This window comes from Fundulus heteroclitus, chromosome 19, assembly GCF_011125445.2.
Source record: "Fundulus heteroclitus isolate FHET01 chromosome 19, MU-UCD_Fhet_4.1, whole genome shotgun sequence".
Taxonomy (NCBI): domain Eukaryota; kingdom Metazoa; phylum Chordata; class Actinopteri; order Cyprinodontiformes; family Fundulidae; genus Fundulus; species Fundulus heteroclitus.
The window spans coordinates 17380349-17405443 of NC_046379.1; the positions used below are offsets into that span (position 1 = coordinate 17380349).

Consider the following 25095-nt stretch of genomic DNA (forward strand, 5'->3'; position numbering starts at 1 on the left):
GTCAGTTGATTTTTTCATGCAAGGCCTTTTTTCCTCTGGTTAATATATGACACTCATTTCAAAGGGTTCTTGATTATTATTATTTTTTGTGTGTCGCTAAATTTGTCCGAGGTACTTTGAAAGCAGCACGAGAAGCAGGTCTGTTGCTGATGACGAAGTTGTTATGCGACCTGAAAATCATGCCTGTTGGAGACAACTTGAACTATTTAGTCTCAATTTTTGGGGATTTTGGTTGCCGTGAGTCATTGTTATGAATAAATAAGAGTCACTAAAATTTTTCCGAATCAGTTAGATCTTGTTTTAAGCTATCGCTAATATTTGTAGGCACTAAAGGTTGTTTGTAATTGGTGTTAGGATCAGGAATGACCCATATAGAATGTGCATATTGTGTGGTCAGCTTTAGAATATAAAGCTTTAAGCATTTATATATCAAAATATTAGTAAGGTATTACTGTTGCTTCACATACATGTGAATGTTTTGCAGATTTACTCATTAAAACATGGCTCCAACCTTGTTATTGAAAGTCAGAATGTGTTTTGGGTCGCCACAGCTGACTTCCACAGCACGCTTTCTATGCACAAAAGACATTAAACCAAACATCGGAGGCCGAAAGGTGGACAGAAAGAACAATAGGCAGCCTGAAATACCCAACAGAGCTTTCAGACAGGACACAGAGGATGGGAAAAGTAAGAAATCTAGCATGCTGCCGCAGACTTCATTCCCCAGATCTGTTTTTGCTGCTGGGACGGCAAAGAGGACAGCAGAATTGATGAAGAGGAAGGCACAACTAGTCTCTGAGGAAGAGGAGCAACAGGACGGTGGACGTAGGACGGGTATAAAAATAGGTAAGAAGCCTACCCAATTTAAGATGCATCTTTTTACAACTCAAAGTTTTATCTATCTTATGACATTTTTGTTGTTGTTGCCCAAAACAACTTTATAGAGCGAGGTTTGCAACAAACCAAACACAGCAGATTATCCTCTTACATCATAGTTTTAGTTTGTTTTGCAACAACACTTCTCTGAAAACTATTCTCATGTCATTTGTCTGACAGTGTGAGCTGGCACAGAACTGGGTGATGAAATGAATGAATTGTAAAGGTGTGGGAGGACCTCAAAGGAGCTGTCCATTAGAACAGCACAAAAACATTGCAGAAATGCTATAGATATATTGATTGATTTATCATGAATGTCCCCACTGGGACAAAAAAGGATATTTCTAGTCTAGACACTAATATTTCCTTCACATTAATTTAAAGTAATGCTTCAATCTCATGGGTTTCCTAGTATTGCACACGCCTACATCCATATTATTTTGGGTTTGTGTTTCAAAGGAAAGCTTCAGCCTCCGGAACGACCTCTGTCTCCCGCTGAGTGGAAGAAGCTGAGGGAGTCTCTGGGAAACCCAGAACGTTTTGACATCCGGATGATGAAGGCACTGTTCAGCTCTGGATCAGAGCTGAATATCGCAAAGTAAGAGAAAATGGAAGCGTCTGTAACGTTTAGTCCAGTTTTCCCCTTAGGAAACAGAAATATTTGGGTGTTTGAGTTACACATCTCCACAATGCAAGTGTACTTTTCTCCCTCAGGTCCTTGCTGACTTTCGTGGCAGTGGAAATGGGCACGTTGTCCTATGAGCTGTTGCTCTGCTACTTGACACTTTGCGTGAGCAGCGGCCACGACGACGAGGTGTCTGACGTATACAGAATCATGCGTGGAAGTTTCCCTTCACTGGAGACCGGCGCCTCCAGCCTTTTTATCAAGGCCTTCAGCCGGACTGCAAGGTGGAAGGAAGCAGTCGAGATCCTGCAGGAGGTCAAGAAGGTAAAGAAGTACGTGCTTGTTTAGGAAAATGCTTTGGACTGGATGCTTTCCTTATCAATGTTTGATTGTTGTCATTTTAGGTTTATTCACCATCAACGCGAAACTACGGTGATGTTGTCGCAGCGGCGGTTTATCACAATGATGCGACAACTGCCTGGGGTCTGTACGACGAATTAATTGAAAAGGGACTGAGCCCTCATCAGGAGACCTGGGATGCTCTTTTTACAGGCGTGAAGGAGGGAGGGGGGGAAAAAGAAATGGGAGCCATGACTGAGTCAGAGCAGCATGAGAGGCTGCTGGGAATTCTCATGTACATGAGGAACAACCAGATCTATCCCCAGCAGGCCGTTGCAAACAGGATAAAGAGCTGGTTTGAGAGGTAAGCCGCCCGTAATAGAGAGGTTTCTCCCAAGTGCTTAAAGCATTTATCACCACTTTTCCCTCTTTATTTAAATATCTTCACGTTTTAGTCTCAGCAACCAGAAATGGACAGCAGCCTGGAGCAGTGCCACCCCAAAGTAAAGATACAGTTTACTACTTTTCTATTCAGTTACCTTTGTGATATTTTGTGCTATTTGTTAATTTTTATTTATTTATTTATCTTTTAGAGGTGTGTGTAGGTGTTGTGGGTCAGAGCTGGAATCTATCCAGCTGAGTGCTGAGGAGTATCAGGAACTGAAGGACAGAGTCATGACTGACGTCATTCAGGGGAAAGATGTGTTCAAAAAGACCACTCCTGAGGTATGCATTAACACAAAACAGGGTCTTTTAAAAGTTGTTTCTTGTCCTTAAAACTCTGAATTATATAAGGAGAGATGTTACATTAAAGAGCTTTTTAGTGTTTCTCTAAATCAGTAAGAAAAACTGGTCTTAAGCTCCAGATATTTAAACACCTGCAGTTTTTTGGTTCAGATATGTTTGTCTTACAGGAACATAATTAAACACGGGCCAGTTACCGATATTAATGTATATTAGGATTTTCAAATGAAAAAAATGAAAAAATGTCCAGTTATTTTGTTCCTGTGAGGGTTTAATGTCCTTTACAAGATTCCAGAGAAGGTGTCAGAGTGACCAAAGTTTATTTTCTAGCTTTGCGGACTGTAGAGTAAAATAGCGCTACGCCTCTCCCACCTGTTGTATTATTTTTGCAGCAGTGGGAATAGTTTTAGATTTTTTTGTAATGCAGTAAAAAAGTAAATAGATTATACTATACATTTTCCTGTAATCCTGTTTCTGTTTTTCTTTCTTTTTTTTTTTTACATATGAACTTTCCTAAGCTATGTAAAAGTTGTTCTCCGGAATCAGACTGGTCTTTCACTTCTTTCCAGTTCAGTATGTGACAATAGGCACATTTTGACCGTAGGGTGAACTTTTTTTTTTTTTTTTTTTTAAACTTCCTGCAACCTTCTTATCTACCTTGGCATTTTTTTGTGTGTGTGTGTTTCTGCTGCGGGTCAGGAAACCAGGCAGATTCTGTAGATTAGTTACCCTTGAGGCTGAACGAGTCCTCCTCCACCAGGACTACCGCTGTATTCTGGAGAGGCAGCTCTCAGCTCACCTCAATCTGATTGGTTCTGAGAGGTTATGGTTTAAAAGCCACAAATTGCCACTATAAAATGTGTGAAAATGTGTGGAGAGAGTAGTTTTTAAAATGACTGCACCAATCCCGACTCTCTGTAAGAATGGATAACAGGAGAACCCCGTTCGGGGTCACAATCAGCTATCTAAAGACTTAATTTATGACGGTTTAATGGCAGTAAAGTTCTGGGACTAAATTAAAACCAGTTTTTATGCAGAAGAATGTAATGAAATGATCCACAGATATTTAATGATTAAAGCCTGCAAGATGAATATGGTAGAAACAACAGTGCTACAAACTTGCTGCTGCCTGTCCGGTTTATTACACTGCAAAAAGGGAAATAAAAGTAAGTAAAAAATTTGGAAATTAGTGTATTTTTCCTTGATTTAAGTAGCTAAAAAAGAATATTTGCCAATGGAATAAGAGTTTTGCACTTAAAATAAGAACATTTCATCACCATTATCTTATTTCAAGTGCAGGATATCTAATTATCTTATTTTAGGGGTAAAAATACTCATTCCACTGGCAAATACTATTATTTAGCTGCTCAAATCAAGGGAAAATATTCAAATTTTGAAAAAAAGTTACTTACTTTTAGTTCCCTTATTGCAGTGTAAAACTTAAATTATTTGACTGATTAACAATCCTGGACACCTGTGATCTCATTAATCTGTATTCTTGAGCATAAATGCTGAAAAACACAATTATTTAAAATCTCTTGAAAAGACTGATTGAAGCAGCACTTTCTCTCACGGTCTTCACGGAGACGCTGAGAAAGGAAGTCCACGCTTCCTTTGATTAAATGTTTCCACTCAGTCGGCGGATTTTATCACCGTATTTAATTGTGAAACTCTGATAAACACTGCAACATTCAGCATAAGTGGCTGAGTTTAATTCTTGCGCTTGCAAATAAAAACAGAACCTCTATACAGAAAATCTAAACTACGGGGGTGGATAAACTAGGATATGATATCAACCATTCCGGAAAACCTCTCTGGTCTCTGATAAGGTTTCTGTAGTAAAAAGCAGAATCAGCTTTTTTTTTTTTTTTTCCTGGTTGACTCTGGATTGTATTCTGTTCACGATGAAAACGGACCTGGTGACCGCATATGTTGCAGTCTGGGGTGAGTGGAGATGTATAGGTGTCCGGCTTATACATAGAAAAACTCTATCAAACAGATAAACTGTGTCTGACAGCCATGTCTGTAGGAAACAGCAAAAAAAAAATAAACGAGGACCTAAAAGATGCCACATACATCTGCTAGAGGGCATCATTGGCACACAGACGCAACAGACTGCGTTTGATATCTGAGACTGACGTTGACCTTTTCATACTTATATCAATCTAGATCTCTGAAATGGGTTTCACTTTAACATGTGGTAACAGACTCAAGATGATTGCGCTCTGTCGCTGGAGCCATACTGGAACTTTGGGGTTTTAGATCAGTCGTTTGTAGAGGAATCAGGCTATTTGATGGATTTAGCAGCAAATGAAAGCACTGTCTGGAAGAAAAGCATGTAGTTTCTCTTTCAGTTATAAAACAGAATTGACCCAATCTATTTCTGCTTCTCCAGCAAAAAAACAAAGAGCAGCTATTTAAACATCATTTTAACACTTTGACATTAGGAAATTCTCCATTATCAATAGGCTTTGAATGTGGGATAAGCAAAAATGTTATATTATTATCATTCATTTTTATTTTTGTATTTAATAGCCAGCTTTTAACCTTATGACCTTAACATTTTTATATAAGTTCAAAACAAGTCTTTAAAGAACATGTTAAGATCAAGATTCACACAGTTGGTGGCAGTCAGTTTAAAAAGCTGCTTTTCACCTTTTCATCTTGGATAAGTGCATTTGCTAGAACTAGCAGTCTAAAATCCACGTAGAAACCAGAGGAAGTTTCAAAAATCCCTTTGTATGAACATAAGACTGTATTTTAAAGAATATTTTATCAATACTCATCAAAAATCTACAATTAAATTTAGAAGAAAATTAGTAACAGTTTCATTTAAATTTAATCAACATCTCTTTTTAGATTGTTTTTCCACTTGCTGGTTAATAAATTTCGTTTAAACAAAATAGTCCCATTTGTTTATGACAATTTACCTAACAGGCATACATCCTAGCAAGTTTCGACAGCAAAGGTAAATATTTACATTTTTATTATGTTTGTGTTCAGTGGAAATACTTGTGAAAGGTAGGTGAACAAGGCAGGAAGCTTTACATAAAATGAAAATTATATCATTTGCATGTATTAAATAAAGATTATTCACATCCATGAGCTAATGAGAAATAATTATAACGTGTGAAAGCTCAGCATATTTAAAGTGAGTCATTCAGCTTTAAATCTTTGCAAATACACTTACGCCACCAGTGTGATGGTCAGTGTAATACGGTCTTAAAATATAGATGTCTATATGATCCCTGCAAGAGTGTAGGGAAAGACATTAATGTGAAGCTCCTCATAATGTAGTTTTTCGATATTTTTTTTTAAACTCAAAATATCTTTATTAAGGTATTATGTAATTTACAAAAGAAAACAACAAAACAACCTGTTACATAAAATAATAAATAAATTAAAACTCAGAACCCACCCGTCACCCCAGAGAAGAGATCTGTAATGGTAAATATACACTTCTTGCATTTATACAAATGCATAAGAAGTAAACAGACCACCATAGAGGCGAATAATAACCTTTCCTTGCAGACCCACCCTAATGTTGGCTGCAATAAAGCTGAGTGTCACTTTCAGATTTAAAAGCTAGAGCTTCAAAGTTGGACAGACATAATCTCTTTAAATGCCTACAGATCAGGCATAGGATCAAGATCCATACATTAGGGAAATTTCCAAATAAACCAGAGGGAAATGTACTTGAAAAAATGTCTACTACTACTAAAACTAAAACTGTAAAACTACTACAAAAGGACTCATCTGTTGTGTTTATAAAGCTTTTATTGATTACTTCCCAACTTGTGAAAATTGTTCAGAAAGAAAATCTAAATGGGAAACAGACCAAAGCTGTACACATCAAGAAGAAACTTGGAACAGATTACTAAATTAATAAACAATTTTGGTGTCTACTAAACATAGACAGATTCAATTTAATATTTTCTACCGTACATTTTATACGCCACATAGATTGAATAAACTGAATGTTGGCATCACTGACAAATGCCAAAGGTGTAAGACATCTGTTGGGGATCTTCCTCATATGCTATGGAGTTGGACACTGGAATGATGTAATCCTAATAATATCAGAGGTTTGTGGACTTTATTTGGGTCTTGACCCTTAGATTTGGATACTTTGAGTTGCTGTGGTCCCGAAAATACTCCCTTGCAAAAAATATTTTGTTTTGCTGGTATCTTCTGCAGCAGAAAAGTGTATACTTGGAAAGTGGAAATCTACGAGCCTCCGAACCAGAAAAATTAGATCAACAAACTGTTGATAACACAGGAATATCTAAGGAGCAAAGCATGCAAGAATCTCCCATAACTTAAAGTTTCTCAGAAGAAGAAAAAAGAAAGAAAAATCCCTCATTCAAGAGCTAAAAAAAACTCTTTGATGCACTGAAAACAGCATTTACGAGTTGAGAAACTCGTAAGGGAGGAACATGAAGACTGACCACAGGAGTGATGAAAGCGGTTTCTTCGGGACTTGAAATGCAAAAATGATTTAAAAATAGAAACTTTTAGATAGGGATAGAAACTTTACTGCAACGTTCCCTTCATGTTTCGTATCGCTTGCCTAAATATAACTTCTGACTTGTTACGATCAGCGCAGCGCTCCGGTGACGAAGTGCATCTCCCACAGCTCTGAGTCGGTGGGGAAGCTGCCGTTCATGTTTTGCAGAAACCAGTTGTGATAACGACGCAGCTCGGTGGTAAATGCAAGCTCATGCTCATGTGTGTACAGATGTGGGAGTGTGTGTGCTTTTCAAGTAGCCATATTATCGCCATCAGCACAATGAGTTGGTCTCAGATATCAGCTTCGGAAAGTCCCGGGATAATTACAGCGGACTTTGTCTCTATCGTTCTCTTCCTTCTTTGTCTGCTCTCAGGCTCTTCTTCTTTTTTTTTTTTCTGTCCATCAATCATTCTCTTCATCTCAGCGTCCAGGGAGCAGCTGGAGCTGAGCTAAAGTTAAACGCATTTAAGCAGCCTGACAGGCCTTTCTTTTTTTTTTCCTGCTCACAGTTTATGAGAGGAGGAATATTGCAGTACTTTTAATTTTATTTTTTTTGCATTTTTAAGCTTGCATTTCGGACTGAATGCTAATGATACTGTGCAAACAGTTTCAAGTTTCAGGTCCAGGGGAATTCACAGCCGCCTATTTCCATATCGCTGCTATCTAAAAGTGAAAGCACCAAGAACGTTTTCACGATGGAGGTCTATTCTGAGCTTCGGCGTAACTTTCCTGTTAGGGTATGAAGCTGCACAGCAACAATAGAGACATCTTAATTTTAAATTATTTACATTTTAAATAACGTGTCTGATTGCCAGGGGGGTCTTGTAAATATTTGATCAGTCGGGAAAAGGAGCCATCCGACCGTCGGATGAGTGATCCCGCAGGTGGAGTCCAGATTCATTTCTGGAGTAAAAGTATGAACAAACCCCTGATGTTGCTGCTGTTAGCGAGGTTCGCAGTCTCTCTCTCTACACATTTTCAGTTCCCCTCCAGCTAAAATGGTCAGTTTCCGCTGTTGCAGTTTTAGCTGCCTGCTCTGCACAGTCAATTTCACCATTTGCAAAAAATAAGAAGAGAGAGACGCACTAAAAGCAAAACCACAAATGAAAAACAAAGATATTTATTCAACTCAAGGAGATGTCCGTAATTCATTTGCCTTACCGGGAAAACATATTTAAGCCCCACGTTTTTTTTTCACAGGTTATACTATAAATAATTTTAAATGTCGAGTTTAAATTAATCACTTACAAGTGGGTCTCAATACATCTCAAATATTTGAATCGAGCCACAAAAATGTATTGATTGCACCTGAGTACAGCACTCCTTCCAAAATACATTAAAAGCTTTTTCCCTCTTTTGTTGTTTATCCTAGAGATTTCAAGATATCTCTGTGGGAATGCTTTTGAGTTCATCAGAAGTGACCATGTGGTTGTTCTCTTGCCAAAACCTCCTTCCCGTCATCAAGGCGAGCCTGAACAAGCTGCACTGTTTCAGTGGTTTCCAAGCTCCGGTTGTCCCAAAACAACTGCTAATTCCAGTTAGTTGGACCATAGTGATTGGAAATTTTCAAATATCCCATTTTGAGAGTTAAAAAAGTCAAATCAAACAGAATATTTTAAAATTTGTATTCAGAGGTACCTGAAAACATACTTGAACTTTCTTCTTTCACGTTCTCTCGCTAAGCCTCTAAACCTCTTTTATTGTGACTTGAGGGTACTGAAGCTTGAATGGTCCTAATTTACCTAACCTGACCCTAGCCAGATGTATTTCGCTCCGCCTAGCTCCACTCATCCATCTGGAACAGATCCATAGGAACGGCGTTTCAGAAGGCTGGGCCTTATCAAAAATTCTTGCGTATGATTGGATAAGCCACTTGTTTGTCATCTTTATCAACGTGCTATTTCAACCACTCACACCGAAGCTAACCCGTGACGCTAATGAGAGCGACGCAGGAAAAAACAAAACTCTTTTTTTATTTTTTTTTTATTATTTATTTTTTTTAAATGTGTTTACGGCTCTAGAGGCACGCGTTTTATTGACAGTGAGCTGAGAGGAAGAGGGGGGAAGACAGGCGGCAAAGCGCTGCGGGTCGGAGTCGATCCCGGGCCGACCGCGTTGAGGACTAAAGGCCTCCTAACATGGTTTGTGCTAACCGCTAACCGCTCTGCTACGGGCTCTTCCCGGAAAACAAAACTTGCCAAATCCGGTCCTGGAGAAGAGCGAAAACATGGTTTTCACCAACAAAAGCCTTCAGAGCCGTTCTCTGATGTTCTTTTAATGAAACAATATCAGATAGATTGGACAACACGGAAGAAATAGCAGCATCAATGTTAACGCTTGCTTCCTCGATGCGAGCCGCCATTGTTGAATCAAAACAGTCTCACATCACGGTAGCTTCTCCACTACGTCACATCTATGAAACTCCAGCCCTGCGTCCTGATTGGCTGGACAATAAAATTGGTTGGAGAAATCACTCTCTATGGGAGATGTCCAAGATGGATGTGAGTGAAGCTAGGCGGAGCGATATCAATCTGGCTAGGGTCAGGTTGTAATTTACCTGCATTTATTGGTAAAAGAGGGAGGTTCTCGTTTTTGGGCTTAATGGAAGATATCAGAGCCCTCCTGTTGATCTTGACTCTCTGGCAATGTATGGCAAGCCCACGGTATCAAACCTTGGTTTTAAGACGGACAATGATTTTCATAAAAAGTGTATCACGGGAACTACGAACAAGATTGGTACAGTTTAAAATTTTAAAGAAGATATACTGAACAACCTCTAGGTTGCATAAGATTGGACTAAGAGACACCGCTACATGTTGGAAATACCAGCAGCATAGTGACTGCGTAGCCGTGCACTGATGTTCTGTTGGCACCTTTGTTTCTATTCTTCTTTTCCTCCCCTTTTTTACGTTGCTGCACGTCTTTTAACAGGAACACGTAAAAGGGACCACATTACTCTGGTCCTGGCTTCTCCTTATTGGCTCCCAGTGGATTTTAGAGTTGATTTTAAAATTATTTTATTTTTATTGTTCTAAGGTCTTAAACAACCTTGACGCGCCGTACTTAACAGAGCTTCTCTACTGGGGCCAAAAGTTATTAAACATGCAACCTTTACATTCGACAGACTCCTTTGCTGTCCATTTTTTAAAACTCATCTAAGAACCCAGAGACATGATTCTACCTAATCTGTGTTGGTATTGTTTTTATCTGTTTTCTGTGTTGTGTTATTGTGTTTTGTAGCCAGCTTCTTAATTTCTTATAGGGTTTTTAGTTTTATCATTTTATCCTTAATTGTTATTTTATTGTCTTTGATGTTCAAAGCGCTTTATAAAGATGACGATGAAGCCAGGACAGAGCTAGACTCTTCTCCCTGTTTGCCCTTCGAGTTTTTTGTTTGGTCTAAAAATACTGAATTCTGCAGAATCTTAAAAGATTGTAATCAGAAATGACACAACGGCTGCTGAAGTTATACAGAGTCCAGGGAAGCACGATGAATAAATATATGAAAGGAAGCTGGGTCCAGAGACTCAAAATGCTGAAATGCCCGAACAAGTACTGAGAAAACTGTGATTGCATTAAAAACGACTCTGGACATTTTGATGATGCTATTGTGTTTGGAGGCACAGAAAGTTGAAAGGGACTTTTTGTTTCCGGTTACTGAAATAAAAATTTCAAAGCTGAACTATAATGGGAGTGATTCATTGTTTGGGCCTTCTGGGAATAAATGACAGCTGAAGAGACAATGGGCCGTTAAGTTGGGCTGATCTATGGAGCTCAAACCCCTGCCAATTATCTGTGGGGAATTTCTTTTTCAGCCTTTTGCAGATCTTTTAATCGGCATAATACCACATTTTAGCTTCAACTTAGAATAGATGAGTGTTAAAAAATAGCCTTTTCCAACACTCTGTAATCATGATGAAAACGGCGGATACCAGGAAAGAAGTGTTCAATAGTAACAAATGTGCTTTAATCTGTAAACATTCACCCTTAATTATGCTGCTGGCAGAGTGCAAGAAAGGCAATAGCTCATCTTCTCACTGAAAACACGTGGCTACATGCTCAACCAGGAGGAGGGATTGCTACCCTGAACCTTTTGTCTTCAGAAAGCCGTGTGCTCTGTGCGTTTCAGCGTGGTGCTGTCTATGGAAATTACATCCATGTAGTGTAGAGGGTCAATTTGAACATTAAAACATGAACTGTAGAAGAGTTTAAACTGGGGAGACGTAAACATAATCCTGGAATAATTCAACCAATCTTTCACATCCTCTTCCACAACTTTTCACTCAGAAGCTATCGAAATTATTGCCTGTCTCCCAGGGCAGTTTTCTGAGGTAGATTTCTACCTGCAGGATTTGTTTGTACCCTGCTAGATGGAGTGGAAACAATGTGGGGCAAGGATTGGCCCCAGAAAACCTTTCCTGGTTCCTGGTAAAGATTCTTGCAGCACACACCCTTTATACAAAAAAGAAATGCTGACCTAAGATTGTAGCATTCGGTTAAACTCTCCAAACTTTTGTTTTTTTGGATTTTCTTTCTTTCTTTATTTGTACTTCTTAATGTAATCCTTAGTATTTGTTAAACATTTTGGCAACCTGTACACAAGCAGCTTAATCGTTGCTGGATTTTTGGCCCTTTCATCCTGACAGAACTGGTGTAACTGGTTCTGGTCCAGGTGTGTAGGCCCGCCGCCTTGCTTACGCTCACCTTTCTCAGCTTCGGCCATACATTTTTGCTGGAACTGAGGTCAGGACGTAATGGGTTGCTTAAAAACATTGACTTTGTGTTTCCTAAAGCATTTTGTAACTGATTTAGAGCTGTGCATATAGTCTATTTATAGGGTTTATGCAACCATCTGTTCTTAGCTTTGTGCCCCTGTACTGCTTATACAGTCTGTTTATCTTTTTCATATATTATTGTGCATCCCCTGAATGCTCAATAACGCATCCAAACTGATTTGGGAAAGCCCTCCGCACAGATATTTTAATCTAAATTATAAGTATTAAACTATGCAAAAGGGATGGTAATGCTGCTATGCTAACTCCTGGTTAGCATAGCAGCATTATTATAGCATGCTAGCACGCTATAATAGTATTCAACTGTTAGCTTTTCTGTGTAGGCTTGCAGATGAGCTATTTTTGCAGCTTTCCCTTGGTTTTGTGGTCTGTTTTTAGTTTTTTTTTTTTCATCTCCAACAGCGTTTCAGATAACATCTACACTTTCATTTCTTTTGTTCTGGCGAAACATCAAAAGTTGCATTTGAAACAAATGGTTTCTCGCACCAACACGCCGATGCATTGTAATCTGCTGTCTTTATCTTCTCCTTTAGCGTCTGAATATATGCTTCATGTGTCATCGCTTTATGTCTATTTGTGTCTGCGTTCAGGAGCTGGAGCGCTTTAAAGTGTTTGTGAAGAGGAAGCCAGCCTTTGATGTGGTCATAGATGGGCTGAACGTTGCAAACATCAACAAGGACAAGAGCAAGCAGTCGGAGACGGTGAGAATACACACAGGTGCATATTCATTTAGAATGCACTAAATTAAAAGCTAAATATTTTTACAGGATCTCTTTCATGCCTGCTCATTTCACAGATGCACAAGCTTAGTTTTACCGTGTCGATTTTAGTGGGTTTTTTTTTTTTTCCCTCTCGACATTGGGGGTTTTCTGTCAGTTTCACAATGAATAACCCCGCAACGTGCGCATCTGCCTCAATCTTAGATGTGTGCCAGAACTGTCCGATACCTGATTTTTAAATCCACCTAACCTACTTGTCTGACTGCCCACATGTGTCTGTCTCTCTGCTTGTCTGTGTGACGCTCTCTTTATCTTTCTCACACATTATGTAGCTGCAGGGCAGGAAAGTACGTACAGATAAGACTGTTTCCCTCTACAGTCATCTGCTGCAGTTTGTGGGAAACCAAGATAAATCATGAAAATTAGGGTTGCTGAAATTTACATCGGGACCATAGGCATTGAGATTTTATTCAAATAACTTACTGGGTGAATGAAATCAGTGATGAGCTGTACGAAAGAAAAATGTAAATACCGACCGGCGCCACCAGACGTTTGAGCTCTCAAAGCAGAAAGGTTAAACGATAAAAAAAACGACACTTGTACGCTATTATTTGGGTTTTGTTTCAGGTAAGTTTAGGTAAAAAAAAAGGAAAGATCTCAGTACAAACATCTAATTCTTTAACCGGGCTGATGGATTTTGTGTTTATAGTGGCAAATAATCAGAAGGCAGGAGCTCTGGCGAGTGGTTCCTTAAATTGACTATATTGATTCTTACAAAGCTGAAAAATTATGGGATCATTATTTCAACTTCAGTCCTAAAACACTTTTAGAAAAATGCTTTTGAGACTGCTGAAAATTTAAAAACTTTAAAGGGGCATAATCACGTTAACCAAAAAAAGAAAACACAAAAAAAACATATATTCATCTTCAAATAAAACAATGTCGCAGAGAGATTGTCCTGATATTGTTTACTTGGACAAGTACCATTTTTTTTGAGCATGAAAGGAACTTTGCACCGGGCGGGATCAGCAGACGTAAACATTGTCGTGCCGTCTGCCAGCAGTACCGCAAAACTATCAGGCTGATATGTCTGAAAATTTGCATATGAACAAGCCTATTGGATGTTCTCTGCTAAAGTTATTTGGTCAGCTGACTTTTCCACTTTTTTAGGTGCATTCAAAAGGGAAAAAAATCAAAATTACATTATTTTGTAACCATGAATTGATCAGTTTTCCATCTTCACTTATTTGCAGATGGAAAACTGATTAATTCATGGTTTATACACCAAGATACAAATCTTAGACATGCCTGAAAAATCCACAATAGACACACATATGAGCTGCTGATTGACAGTGTTGCCCAGAATCTCTCAGAAGTGGAAGCCAGTTATTGTATAAATCTTGGTAAATACTCCAAATGAAAGCTGAAAGAAATTTATTGGCCTGCATTAAAGCTTTTAGCAAAGATTAACTGAGAACTGACCATGCAGCCTAATTCCAGAAAGTGATCACATGCCTCTATTCAACCAAAGCTTTGAACAAATGCAGATTTTTTTTTTCCCCACTTCATAATCTTGTCAAATTAAAGGTCAAGTAACATTTTCTTTTTATCCTTTAATAAGTTACTAATAGATGTAGATGATATTGACTTTTGGACAATAGATGATGTTGACTTTTCCCCCCAAAACCACCTTTGTTATGGTCTGATTAGGGAAAAACTGACAAATGTGTCTGGTGAAGTACTGCTGTCATCCACTCTTTCACACTATACCAGCAAGGATTTCTGGTCCTGAAAAGACAGTTTACTTTATTCTAAGCAATCTACATTGTTTACGTTTGTGATGGTTGAATGTAGAAGGCCTTTTTTTAGGCACACGTTCAAAACTCAGCATGTAGTCAACGACTTATTGCTGTGATGGAGACATGGTGACCTTAAGGTGCCACTGTTTTCTGCAGTTTCATGACTCTTGAGTTTTAGAGATTTTTTTAGATACCATAAAAATCTATCAGATTTATTTTAAAAGGATTTCTAACGGTGCCAATTAGTTGCATTAATTATTTTTTTTCTGCTAAATAAGTTTGCACAAATAATTGAGTCATTTTTTTTAGATTAAGATTATGCTACTGCAGTAAAATACTTTTTTTTGGGTTATTTGTACATCTTTACAAGGGATTCCAGTACATATGCGTGTCTGAGTGATTCTGGATTTTCTACCACAAAATGTTGATGTTGCATTTACCAACGCTTGTTGTAAATGAAAGTATTGTGTGTGTTGTCACAGTTGTTGGCAGTGGTGTCAGAGCTTGAGCGTCAGGCCCTCAGCATCCTGGTGCTGGGGAGGAAACACATGTTGACGGCTTCCAGAACCTGGAATAGACACAACATGAGCCTCATCCAGCAGAAAGCCCATTGCTTCTTTACGGATAACATGTGAGAATCTCCGAATGACAAAGCCACACATCCAAAAATGGACATATCGAGCCGCTGCAGGCTGTGTAAACAACATCAGGACGAAAGCAACTGGAAATAGATTGTTTTTTTACATGATTAAAATTATTAGTCACTGCAGTAAAATTGTAGCTGTTATCAGCTGAATAAAAACACGATCCTTTAATTGTCCAGAGGAACGGTAAAAACTCAAAGCACTACAGGATAAAACTTTCATTGACAAGAGACCAATCAGATGTTAGCAGAAGCTTTGAACTTTTTTTTTATTTTTTATTTTTTTTATTTCCTTTATTTAACCAGGTAAACCCCGTTGAGATCTGGATCTCATTTTCAAGGGGGACCTGGGCAGAAATCTGCAAAAACACTACAACCTGGTTACAAATATAAAAACAATAAAAACAATTTAAAAGCAGTGACACTGTTTCATACAAGCTTGTGGTCTATCTTTAAGAACCGCTCGAAATAAGTCCAATGAAATAGTTTCCCGACATCTTGAGCTCAGACTGGAGCTGATTCCACGCTATAGGAGCCAACACACTGAATGCTTTCTTTCCTTTTTTCAGTTCGAACACGAGGAACATGTAGAAGGATAAAGTCATTTGAGCGTAAAGCATGTGAACTACTAGATCTATGCAAAAGAGAGCTTAAGTAAGTTGGTGTTTATATATCAGGATCATCAAATGATTGTTTCTCCGAACACTTAAAGGAGGCCAATCAGCTTTTTCATACAAATCACAATGATGTGTCAAACGTCTACTACCAGTTATAAACCTTAAAGCACAATGATAAACAGTATTCAAAGATTTCAGACATTTGGTTGAAGCATTCATATATAAAACATCTCCATAATCCAGAAGTGGCAGGAATGTGGCTGCAACCAATTTCACGTGCACATTGCTTCATCCGTGCTTTGCACTCAAATGTGATTACAGCAAACATCAACAGAGAAAATGTCTGTATGTGTAAAACCTCCCCTGTTATTGTTGTGCTTTACCTAGAGGTTTACAGCGCATTAATTTGTACCTCACACATACCCCGCCTGTTAGATCTGAGGACGACCCGTTCCTGCTGTACGCCACTCTGCATTCTGGGAACCACTGTCAGTTTGTGAGCAGAGACCTGATGAGGGACCATAAAGCCTGCCTGCCAGATGGGCCAGCGAGGCGGCTCTTCTTCAAGTGGCAGAGGGGCCATCAGCTGGTGGTGGCTGGGTATGTCGTAGCTGGCAGGAGGGTTCGATTTCAAGTGAGTAGAACCACTGGGGGAAAAAATTGTGAGATCAAAGTTGTAAAAGGGATAAACATTGGGTTGATATTGTGTGATGTATCACTGCTGAATGTAAAAGTAATTAAAGAGGCTGTGTTGAAACTAGTCTTTCACTCAGAGGCACACTGACGGACTTCCTCTTTGTGTTTTATTAGAATATTCCCTGCTTTGACACCATTGTCCAGTCTACAGGAGATACCTGGCACATTCCCTATGATGACACAGAGGACAGAAGCACTTATGAAGTGCCACAACGGTGGCTGTGCCTCACCAGAAAACACTGAACAAAAATGTTTTATGCAAACATTTGTGTGAATAAAATATTTTAAACTGTGGACTTGTGAATAAAACATTTAACTCTCATGTGGGTCCTGTAATTAATTAATTTTGTGATTAATTTTGTGACTGTTAAAATTGTAGTTTAAAACATGAGGAAAATGGCAACTTTGCCCAGTTTTTTACTCAAACGTGAAAGTCTGATCAGTCATTCCTGAAGCAGTAATTTATCCTTACTTGATCGTGGTAAAGTAGATGGAGTATTGTTAAATATCAAAAAATGGATTTGACACATAAAACCATGATATGTGAAAATCAGAAAAACATTTCCAAAATGCATTTAAAGCAGTGCAAAGAGTATCTCTTACATTTTCAAAAGAAAATATAAACCATTATGGTGCACTAGGCTCAGTATTGGTCTGCATCTTTTTAGTGTTGTATTTAACAATTTTTCATATTAGAGGACTGGTGCAGGGGTGTATGCTGACGATCCAGTGTGGTACATGGCCAGTAAGAGCTAGACAAGTTCTAAACAACTGTCTAAACATTTTGAGTGTATTTAAAAATCAGGTTCAATAAACTTTTTGAAGCTTTCACTTCGAAAAGTTTTTTTGGCTTACATCTAAAATTTTAAAAGAGAATCCAACATGACATACATTTTATGGATAAGAATTTCTGCCCTTTTATTATCTGTTGTGTTGTTACTTTCAGATAATCTAAAGTTTAGACTATCTGCCCTTTTGTTCTGAAAGTATTGTCACCCCCCCCCCTCCCCCCAAAAAAAGAAAGGGGGGAAAAACAAGCAAACAAACAAAATAAATATATAAACTTGGGCGATAAAGATTTGACCCAGGAAAAACCTTTAAAACACAATACTGCAATGTTTTTAAGAAACTATTTGATGAACTTTGAACAGTTTATCAAATGTTAAATTTATTTCTTGATATTTTCACTTTAGTTTTATTTATACAGTGCCCATTCACAACTCATGTCATCTCAAGGCATATTACAAATTAAAATTATATTTAACATACTTTTGTGGTTCCACAAAGAGGCACTGCTGTTGCAACTTGTAAAGCATCCAGTGGAAATGAGTGGATTCTGACATTACTTTAGCTTTATGTAAAAACACCATCTATCTGTCTGTGATCATCAGCAATTTACATTTTAACTTTAAAAGTTTTTTACTCACTCAAGACAAACTGCCGCGGGTAGATTTGTAGTTTTAAAGTTCTAATACGTAAATTCCGGGTGGGAAAACTACAACTGCTCCCGGTTTGACCCGGATAGGGAAGTTGTCGTACAACCACTTCCGGTTGAGAAATTCCTTCCATGTTTTTGTTTCTCCTGCCTGCAGTTTGGTTTCAGTTTAATTCACTTTCTGTTTTTATTTAACCTCCCCGATTCCCTGCCGTCATCATGTCCCGGGGGTCCAGTGCGGGGTTCGACCGGCACATCACCATCTTCTCCCCGGAGGGAAGACTTTACCAAGTCGGTGAGTAAAGCCTGGGAGAAAGCTGCTCAGTCATCACTGCTGACAGGCTGCTAGCATCTGCTCTGTGTTGTATATCTCGTTAGAAGGGCAAATATCAGCAGAACAAATATATAGTTAATGTTTGGTTCATTAGAGCAATATACATGTATGCACATTTTTCAGCTAAGGTTCATTGTTTTCATGCAACAATAAGTATTTACATCCCTGTTGTCTTGCAGATTTTTTTTACGTTTTTTTTTATTTAAACACAAAATGGCCCTATTCAGTTGTAAACATTTACTATTTTTAACAGCTAATAATTGTAAAGTGTTTTCCCTCACGTTAGTTTCATATATATATATATATATATATATATATATATATATATATATATATATATATGTATGTATGTATGTATGTATGTATGTATGTATGTATGTATGTATGTATATATATATATATATACAGTATATAAAATAAGATAAGCTTTATTGATCTCACAATGGGAGAAATTCATATATATGTGTGTATGTATGTATGCATATATATGTGTATATATATATATATATGTATACATATATATGTACATGTATGTGTATATATACACACACACATACACACACACACACACACACACACACATATATATATATATATATATATATATATATATATATATATATATATATATATATATAATATAATATATATATATATATATATATATATATATATATATATATATATATATATATTTATTTTCTTTTTTTTGTGCATGCTGCAGAGACACCTGAATTTCCCCACTAATATTGGCTTTTCTTGAATTGTTGCCTAAAAACATTACTAAAATTTATTTTTGAAACATGCTACTTATCAGAAGATGCTTAAATAGGTAAGAGTTGTGAGTTAGGAGTCAACAGAATGCAGCTTCATCCCTTCAGTTACCATTCAGAGGGCTGTAGATAAAAGAAATGTCCCAGGATGTTTAGACCAAAACAAATGAGATAAAGAGTCCTGAACTTTTTTAGCTTCATGTTATCCTAATTTAAAAGCTTTAATTAGCTGTGAAAGATTGTGCTAACTCTTTTCTCCTTCCATCCTTCTTTAGAGTATGCCTTTAAAGCGATCAACCAGGGAGGAATGACCTCTGTTGGCATCAGAGGGAAGGACTGTGCCGTCGTCGTCACTCAGAAGAAAGTTCCTGTTAGTATGAGCATACGGATGTTTGTGTTCCTCTGTTGAAAATGCTTTTTGTTAGCCTTCTAAAGAGCCCGAGTGTTTGGTGTCTGTTTCTCTGAGCCACATGTTTCCTCGTGTGTCTGTCAGGACAAGCTGTTGGATGCTGCCACCGTCACACATCTGTTCAGGATCACAGAGAACATAGGCTGCGTCATGACCGGCATGACTGGTAAGCAATTGAAGGGGCTACAGTGCCGTGGAAAAGTGTGGAAATCCTTGAGCTTTGTCAAGTTTTGCCTCCTTCAAACCAGAAATGTTAATGTGTTTTGTCAGGATTTCAAAGAAGTGAAAGAAAAATGTATAAATGGTTTGCTTGTATACATTATTATGTGGTGTAAATGTTTTTTTGTTTTTTTTTCCAAAGAAAAATCCAAAAATTGTGGTACGCCGCTATTATATGTTGACCCTCTGATTCATTACTTGGTAACACCTTTTTCTGCCATTACCGGCAGCACGTTTATGTGGGTATGCGGCTGTGCATATTATATACAGACATTGTTCGTCTGTCTTCTTTTCAAAATGGGTCAAGCTCATTCACTGGATTGAGGGAGTTTGTGAACATACATTTTTAAGTATTGGTCCAGATTCAGATTTAGATTCAGATCTAAACTTTCACTAGATATTTCTAGCTTCATGGTTCCATGAACAGACACTGCTGCAGTAACTTGTATAACATGTGTATGCAGCTTCCGTGTATATATCCTTTAACTTCTTATTTTAAGCAAGGCAAGGCAAATTTATTTATATAGCACAATTCAGTACAGAGACAATGCAAAGTGCTTTACATGATTAAAATATAAAAGCAAGTAGGGATAGAATGTAGAAACAAAAAAGAACATTAAAAACAGTAAAACAGTTTAACTGGAACATTCAAAGGCAATTTTAAACAAATGTGTTTTAATCTCGATTTAAGGGAACTCAGGCTTTCTGCACTTTTACAGTTTTCTGGAAGTTTGTTCCAGATAAGTGGAGCATAGAAACTAAATGCTGCTTCTCAGTGTTTGGTTCGAATAACTAAGAAATAAGAATACATTTTACTGTATTCTTATTTTTTGTCTGCACCATCAACACCAAGTCAAATTCCTTGTAAGTGCAAACCTACTTGGCGATTAAACTTGATTCTGATTCGCTAGGAATTTGTGAGTTGTGGCCTAGTGGTTAGAGCAACTTTTTAAATTTGTCTGCATCCTCCATCCCTTCAGCTGACAGCAGGTCTCAGGTGCAGAGAGCACGCTACGAAGCTGCTAACTGGAACTACAAGTACGGATACGAGATCCCTGTGGACATGCTGTGCAAACGCATGGCCGATATCTCCCAAGTCTACACCCAAAATGCTGAAATGAGGCCACTTGGCTGCTGTGAGTAATATGCATATATGTACAAGTTTTTTTTTTTTTTTTTTTTTACGTTTTTAGACCTGTATTTTTGGTGTTGTGAAGCTAAGAGCGGACCTTCCAGAATTAGATGTTTTAATCCGAGGCTGCGTTCTTCCTGCAGGCATGGTTGTGGTGGGCATGGATGAGGAGTTGGGCCCACAGCTTTATAAATGTGATCCAGCGGGCTACTACTGTGGCTTTAAGGCCACTGCAGCTGGAGTCAAACAGACCGAAGCCACCAGCTTCCTGGAGAAGAAAGTCAAAAAGAAACTGGACTGGACCTTTGAGCAGACAATAGAGGTAGAACATGCTCAGATACAACCACATGCAAAACATTGTACAGATACAGTATGCACATCCAAGTAATGGAAGGAGGAAACGTTCTTGGGCTTATTTTTATTTTATTTTTATATCTTTTAGGAGACTGGGAAATCTGGTATTTATTTTTATTGCATTAATGAGTTAATAAGCCATTATAAATCAGGTTTTCATAGCACTGGCTTCCGAAGTGGATGCAAGCAATTCAATTCAATTCGATTTTATTTATATAGCGCTAATTCATGAAACATGTCATCTCAAGGCACTTTCCAAAGTCAAGTTCAATCAGATTATACAGATTTATTAACATTTACCAAACTGTAAATGTTAATAAAATGCTACATTTTATGAAACTGATGCAAACAACTCCAACATTTCTCATGCCCGTATTCTCTGGCTACAGTAGAACATAGGAGCAGAGTCAGAATGATGAATAAGTTTCCGCTTTATACCAATAATAAGATGCTCCTCAACTGGAGAACAGAACAATAAGTATTTAAGCATAGAAATACAAAGAGCTTCACAGCTGATGAAACCAGCTCCTGGTACTGTTTGCACCTGAGCTCTCCATCCTCACACAGATTCTCATTTTAAAGGAAATCATAATCCACTCACTGGATTAATCATTGAACGATCAGGGACTGTCTCCATGCCCTCCAGAGGTGGCACAGACCACTTCTAGTAAGTTTCTGATTCTGCCCTCAGGCCTAATGGAAACTCTCCTGATGGTCAGCTGACCCATATTTATGCTAAGGATCTCCTCCTGGATGACTTACAGTATCTCACAAAAATGAGTCCAACCCTCACGTTGTTGTAAATACTTTCATTACGTCTTTTAATGGGACAAAACTGAAGATATGACACTTTGTAAAGTAGTCGGTGTACACCTTGTAAATTTACTGCAGCCTCAAAATAACTCAACACACAGCCATTAATCTCTAAACCGCCGGCAACACAACAACTTTGCCACCGTGTGCTGCAGCTCTGTTTCAAGGTGTTGGCAATCTTCTTATAGCCTCGGCCAAGATGAACGTCCAATGACCCGGTTGAGAGAGTGGAAGAGTAATAACGGCAAAATTTAACACACCTGCTCCCTATTCACATCTGAGACATTGTAACTATGAGTCACATGACACTGGAAAACGGCTAAGTGGGCACCATTTTGACTTTTTGACTCAAGGTTGTACTCACTTTTTTTCCCAGCGTTTTGGACATTGATGTCTGAGTACTGAGTTATTTTGAGGGGACAGCAAATTTATACCATTTTACAAGCTGTGCACTGACTAATCTACATTGTGTCAACGTGTCATATCTTTAATGTTGTCCCATGAAATGGTTATGACTAAATGTTTACAAGAATGTGAGGGGTGGACTCACTTGTGCGAGATACTGTAGCTTATGGGGTAAGATAACTTTCAAAATAAACGTATGCGTAGGTCTATGAATTCATAAATTTAAGTCAATAAACGTGAATAAATTTAAGATTTGCATTTGATCCTTGTCATGTGACAGCCGATGTTTCATCAGATGTTTCATCTGTTAGAATACCAGTTTACAAGTTACAACTTTGTCACAATACATACAAGTACAAATCACAAATGTACGAGTACAAAGAAACTTTTACACACATCCCAGCTGGTGGCGGTAATGTACCTGAAAGTTGTTTACCAACCACCATTATACAAGAAGAGAAAGAAAACAGAATTTGGGCTCAATCCGAATAATGCAGTCAGTAAGGAAGGAGGTAGGAAAAGTAGCCTGTATTCTCCCTCCCACGGCTATTTTAGCCTAGGAACTCCGTGACATCCCTTACCGGCGCTAAGAACCCTCTAGGTATCCCACAATCCTTTGTGTGACGTCATGTATGAGCACAGCCCCCTCACAGAAATCAACGAAGATGTCCGGAGAGAGGCGATCACGTACTTTGTAGTTCATTTTTGGAAGGCTGTAGGATAACTCGCGTCATTACATGAGAGTTTCTCTCATGTAATGACGTCTGAGTTAAATTCTCCAAAGCTCCTTTCTTCGCCCTGATAGAGTTCTTACTTTTGACCCCCTGAAAGGTCAAGGAACAGGAGCTAGGAGCTGTTGTTAAGGGTTTTTGGATGGAGCCTTGTATGCTCACAGATGAAACATCTGATGTCACATCTCATTACTGCCACCTACTGGTGAGGAGTACAACAGTTTCATCAGGAGTTGTAGATTCGTACTAAATTTGTGACGAGTACTTGTATTGTTGCGAAGTTGTAACTTTGTACCTTGTGTTTGTGACTTCTTAGCTTGTTTTCTCAAAGACGAAACATCTGATGTCACACGTATGTGTGAGTCGACAAGGGACAAATACAAATCTTACATTTATTCATGATTATTGACTTACATTTACAAATTTAGACACCTACACATACGTTTTTACTGAGTTATCTCACCCCATAGTAGCTCCTCACCTTATCCCCAAAGCAGATCTTGGCCACCCTGCAAATGAAGCTTGTATAAGATCCTGGGATCTGGGATCATGAACCATACCACATAATTAAGGATGTGAACGTAAATGGACCAGTGAGAGCCTTGCCTTTTAGATCTGATCCTATGTCACCAACACGGCTCATGCAACACCCCGATGCTCGACGTTTTATGTTAAAGATGCGGTGTACTCATCATGGGACTGTAAAATTTCCAGAGTAAAGGCATTTCAAAGACAAGTAATGCTGGTCACTGACCTAATTTAAGAGCTTTAGAAATAAGATAAATAATATGAGGATATTTAGGAAAAATTCTGTATTGTTATTTTATAATTATATTATTATTGTATGACTTATTAGTATAAAGGTGTAATCTTTGTGAGCTGCATTACTTCTAAAAATTTTCTTCTTTTCTAAAATCTCAAGATCTCTGCTTTTTATCCCAAAACCAGACGGCGATTTCTTGTCTGTCCACCGTTCTGTCCATCGACTTCAAGCCCTCGGAGCTGGAGGTGGGAGTCATTACAACTCAGGAGCCTAAATTCAAGTGAGTAAATCTGCACCACAGGGATAAATTTTATGTTTTTTTCCTGCCGTGAACAGTTCTTACTTTCTGACTACCGTAATTTTGTTTGTGTTTGTACTTCAGGATTCTGTCGGAGTCGGAGATCGACGTTCACCTGGTCGCTTTGTCCGAGAGAGAGTGAGGAAGAGCGGGGAAAACCGGAAATCTCAAATAGAAGGAAAAAAAAAGAGGAGCTTCTTTAGTCTCGCTGCAGGGCGATTTTAAAACACAGGGAGATCAAATCTGGACATTTTGCTGCAGGTTGGGTTGATTTTTTTCCACCAGCTGCACTGCCTTTTTTACCAACCTCCGTTCTTCCAGGTCATTTTCTAAAATGCACCTTCCACTTATTGACCCCCGTCTGCATTTTCACTTTTTAAATCCCGACTGCAGCTGCCTTTTTTAAAAAAAAATTCAGGACTTTCAGGGTGGTGCTCGTAATGACATAGAAGTAGACCAGACTCAGCACGGTTTCATTGTTGGACACGATTACATTTAGTAACACTACAGCTGCAGAACAGCACCTCTCAGTTCTGGTGGTTTAAGTTTTACTCAGGATCTTCGTCGCTTGCGACCTCTGGAGGTTCTTCTTCACCCTCCGGGAGCAGCCGTGGGAGTTTTTCTGTCACCAAAACCGTCCTCTCGTCCCCCGTCAAACTCCGCTCAGGACAACAAGGACTAACTCATCATTCAGTTCTCTCCTCTCAGCTGCAATCTGTGTTGTATGCTGCTGCACTTCTATTAAATGCAGTGTTTTTATTTAACTACGGAGTCTTCACGTTTACTCATTTGTTTGTTACGCCGAAGTTCAGCTGCGCTCAGTCTTACGGGAAAGGTTCAGGCGCCGTGCTGCGGTGACTCATTTTCAAAAACGTGCGAGATGAAGTGAATCTCAGAAGTGGACCTTACACTCATTTAAAGCGGTGAACACATGGGTGCGTGCTTATGAATCTGCATACCCCCCGTTTTTATCCGACTGTGGCCACACGTGGTACCTTTAGCATCACGTTTGAGTTTTTGCAGCCAAATGGGATATTTAAAGGCTTGAATAAACACGGGAGCATGCCG

At 38.5% G+C, this 25095-nt stretch overlaps 2 protein-coding genes across 2 annotated transcripts; both read left to right on the forward strand.

Moving 5' to 3' along the window:
- Positions 1–41: 41 nt before the first annotated feature.
- prorp (protein only RNase P catalytic subunit) lies at positions 42–16672 on the forward strand. Its single transcript, XM_012861600.3, has 10 exons — positions 42–846; positions 1336–1474; positions 1591–1825; positions 1906–2204; positions 2296–2343; positions 2434–2566; positions 12478–12588; positions 14888–15036; positions 16101–16299; positions 16476–16672. The coding sequence occupies exons 1-10, from the start codon at positions 501–503 to the stop codon at positions 16602–16604; spliced, it is 1788 nt and encodes a 595-aa protein (XP_012717054.2). The 5' UTR covers positions 42–500; the 3' UTR covers positions 16605–16672.
- A 1224-nt stretch (positions 16673–17896) lies between these two features.
- psma6a (proteasome 20S subunit alpha 6a) lies at positions 17897–24791 on the forward strand. The gene is made up of 7 exons (XM_021315934.2): positions 17897–18091; positions 19179–19273; positions 19397–19478; positions 20512–20667; positions 20807–20985; positions 23915–24009; positions 24112–24791. The coding sequence occupies exons 1-7, from the start codon at positions 18016–18018 to the stop codon at positions 24167–24169; spliced, it is 741 nt and encodes a 246-aa protein (XP_021171609.2). The 5' UTR covers positions 17897–18015; the 3' UTR covers positions 24170–24791.
- The last annotated feature ends 304 nt before the right edge of the window (positions 24792–25095 follow it).

What these genes read in the sequence shown, in the direction of transcription:
- prorp (XM_012861600.3), top strand. Translation starts at nt 501, where the DNA reads ATGGCTCCAACCTTGTTATTGAAAGTCAGAATGTGTTTTGGGTCGCCA. An exon ending in TAGGACGGGTATAAAAATAG is followed by an intron (nt 847 to 1,335) that starts GTAAGAAGCCTA and finishes TGTGTTTCAAAG; the next exon opens with GAAAGCTTCAGCCTCCGGAA. An exon ending in TGGAGCAGTGCCACCCCAAA is followed by an intron (nt 2,344 to 2,433) that starts GTAAAGATACAG and finishes TTTATCTTTTAG; the next exon opens with AGGTGTGTGTAGGTGTTGTG.
- psma6a (XM_021315934.2), top strand. Translation starts at nt 18,016, where the DNA reads ATGTCCCGGGGGTCCAGTGCGGGGTTCGACCGGCACATCACCATCTTC. An exon ending in TCACTCAGAAGAAAGTTCCT is followed by an intron (nt 19,274 to 19,396) that starts GTTAGTATGAGC and finishes TGTGTCTGTCAG; the next exon opens with GACAAGCTGTTGGATGCTGC. An exon ending in AATGAGGCCACTTGGCTGCT is followed by an intron (nt 20,668 to 20,806) that starts GTGAGTAATATG and finishes TTCTTCCTGCAG; the next exon opens with GCATGGTTGTGGTGGGCATG.